The following is a 2500-nucleotide window of genomic DNA, read 5'->3' as shown; positions in this document are numbered from 1 at the left end:
AAGAAGCTGGTGATCCAGTTTGCCACTTCTCACATCTTCAATCCTGTCCTTTAATTTCCTGCAGGGAATTTTAAAATTAACTTTTTGCAATAGGAATAATATTATTCATCTTGCAAAATGTTCATAGCCAACCAATACACAAATAATAATAATAATTTTATCGCAAGTTCAGATACAGTACTCACAAAGTCCTGTATAAAGCAAAACTAAGTGTACATTTTCAGTCTGTACATGTACACAACTGTATATATAGTGGCAAAAGGTAGGTGAAACAACTACAACAGACAATGTTGTGTTTTAGTTCATGATAAAATCAGTCAAACATAGTTAGAACCTTCTAGTTTGGTTCTTAATATGCATTACAACTAAATGTCTGTTTTAATATGAATTAGGATATATTTAGTTTTGGGACCAAATTCCCAGGGTTTTCCTGTTTTTCTAACATCTCAAAATTCACATGTTTACTTCGCAGTTCCACTGCAAGTGGATAATTCATAATATATAGTATTAAAGTATTTAATCATTCCTTGATTTCTTAATCGTACACCAACCCAACGTATGAAATGAATGAAGCTCAAGTTCCTTACTTGTATGTTAGCTTATCATTGGTGATAGACTTCTTTAATTCCTCGATCCTCTCAAAGGTCAGTTTCCTTACAATTTGGTCTCCAGGTGTTTCTAATTATAAAGGAAATGTAAATAAAGCAACTGAAGATATTAAGGATTCTTATTCATCACATATGATTCAACAAGATGTACACTTTCTTGGCAGGATAAAGTTGCCCATTCATTTTATTAATATACTGTACAAACCCATTCTCACCTCCACAGCATTATGACAGTGATAAATCAACCTCTACATCCCACATCCCCGATTTCTAAATTCCCTACAAGATGAACACCTTACGACCATGGTGCATCCCTTTGGAGGTAAAAATGTCTTCTCTTTACTATGATCATTACATTGTATAAAAAACATGTAAAATGCAAAAAACTGAGCATTGAACATTGTCTTGGTGAAGGAGGAGCTGTGTGAGAAGGTTGTGGAGGTGCGAAAGAAGAGCAACAGAGTGATGACGGTAGTGGCGGCACTTGAGGAAGAAGTGGTGAGAATTATAATGTGTGTATGGTCTGCAAAGTGGCAGAACGGGTGCAGAGAAAGAGCGTTTTTATGATGATTTGAGGAGTGAGTGGGATCTGCACACCATGGGTGAGCTAGTATTGGGTATGGGTGACTTTAATGGACATGGTTGGAAACGAATTGAGGGTTATGAGGGTGTGCATGGAGGAAATGGACTTGGAGAGAGAAATGTGGAAGGAAAGATGTTGTTACAGTTTTGTGATGAAAAGGAGTTGTGTGTGGCAAACACATGGTTCAGAAAAGGGAAGAAGAGAAAGTGGCATACAGTGCAGGGGAAAATGAGATGGAGATTGACTTTGTACTGGTGGGAAAGGGAAATAGAAAGTATCTGAGAGATGTGAAGGTCATCCCAGGTGAGCTTCAGCACATGTTGGTGGTCACGGAGGTTAAGAAGAAGGTGAGGAAGGTGGTGAGAAAGAAAGCGATTGAAAGAAGGAACCTTTGGAAGCTGAAGGAAGACGATACAAGGGCAAGATTTCAAGGAAGAGTACTGTAGGAGAACTGGTAAGCGCTGATGCACCGGACTTATAGAAATGTTTTAAAGAAGGGGTCTTAAAGGCATGTGATGAAGTATGTGGGAAGAAGAAAGGGAGGAGAGATCAAGGGGACACATGGTGGTGGAACGACGATGTGAAGGAAGTGATAGCGAGAAAGAAGGATGCGCATAAGGAGAGGCAAACAAGGCCTGATACAAGAACATGAAGAATCGGACAAAGAAGGTGGTTGCAAAAGCAATGAAGGAGGCGGCTAAGCGGGAGCTGAGAGGGCTGAGTGAGCATCCAAACAAGGTGTTTAAGCTTGTGAAGTCAATGAAAAAGGATGGGAAAGATGTTGAGCCAGGAAGATGCATGAGATGAAGCGACCGTAGGCTGAGTTTCAGTGAGAAAGATAGAGGGAAAGTCTGGAAAGAGCACATGGAGAGAATTATGAATGAAGAGAATGAGTGGGATCAGAATGCGGAAGCTGACTTGGTGGAAGGGCCAGTTGAGAGGGTTAGTGGGGAAGAAGTGGTGAAGGTGATGGGGGAAATGAAAGAGGGAAAGGCTGCTGGACCCTTGGGGGTATGTGTTGAAATGATAGCGGCGAGTGGGGAGATCGGGATTGGTGTGATGGTAGAGTTGTGTCAAGGTGTGTTGGATGGAAGAGGAATGCCGAATGAGTGGGCGCTGAGTGTTGTGGTACCAATTTTCAAGGGGAAAGGGGATGCAATAAGTTGTGGGGCATATAGGGGAGTGAAGTTGCTAGAGCATGCAATGAAGATTGTAGAAAAGGTGCTAGAGAGGATATTGTGGCATTATATTATGGTGAAAGTGGACGAGATGCAATTCGGTTTCATGCCAGGCAAGGGAATGATAGATG

The 2500-nt window shown here is 41.1% G+C and overlaps 1 protein-coding gene across 4 annotated transcripts in view; it reads right to left on the bottom strand.

Moving 5' to 3' along the window:
- The window catches only part of LOC138007243 (bromodomain-containing protein 8-like), a 40505-nt gene that overhangs the window by 26937 nt on the left and 11068 nt on the right, over positions 1–2500 (bottom strand). For all 4 annotated transcript variants that reach the window (XM_068854037.1, XM_068854040.1, XM_068854038.1 and 1 more), the window contains exons 6-7: positions 588–678; positions 1–58 (exon numbers count right to left, since the gene is read on the bottom strand). The exon at positions 1–58 is cut by the window's left edge and continues 23 nt beyond it. In XM_068854037.1, the coding sequence (XP_068710138.1) occupies positions 1–58; positions 588–678 (149 nt within the window). The remainder of the gene's footprint in view (positions 59–587; positions 679–2500) is intronic.

Source organism: Montipora foliosa, chromosome 6, assembly GCF_036669935.1.
Source record: "Montipora foliosa isolate CH-2021 chromosome 6, ASM3666993v2, whole genome shotgun sequence".
Classification (NCBI taxonomy): domain Eukaryota; kingdom Metazoa; phylum Cnidaria; class Anthozoa; order Scleractinia; family Acroporidae; genus Montipora; species Montipora foliosa.
This window is presented reverse-complemented; position numbering and strand designations above follow the sequence as displayed.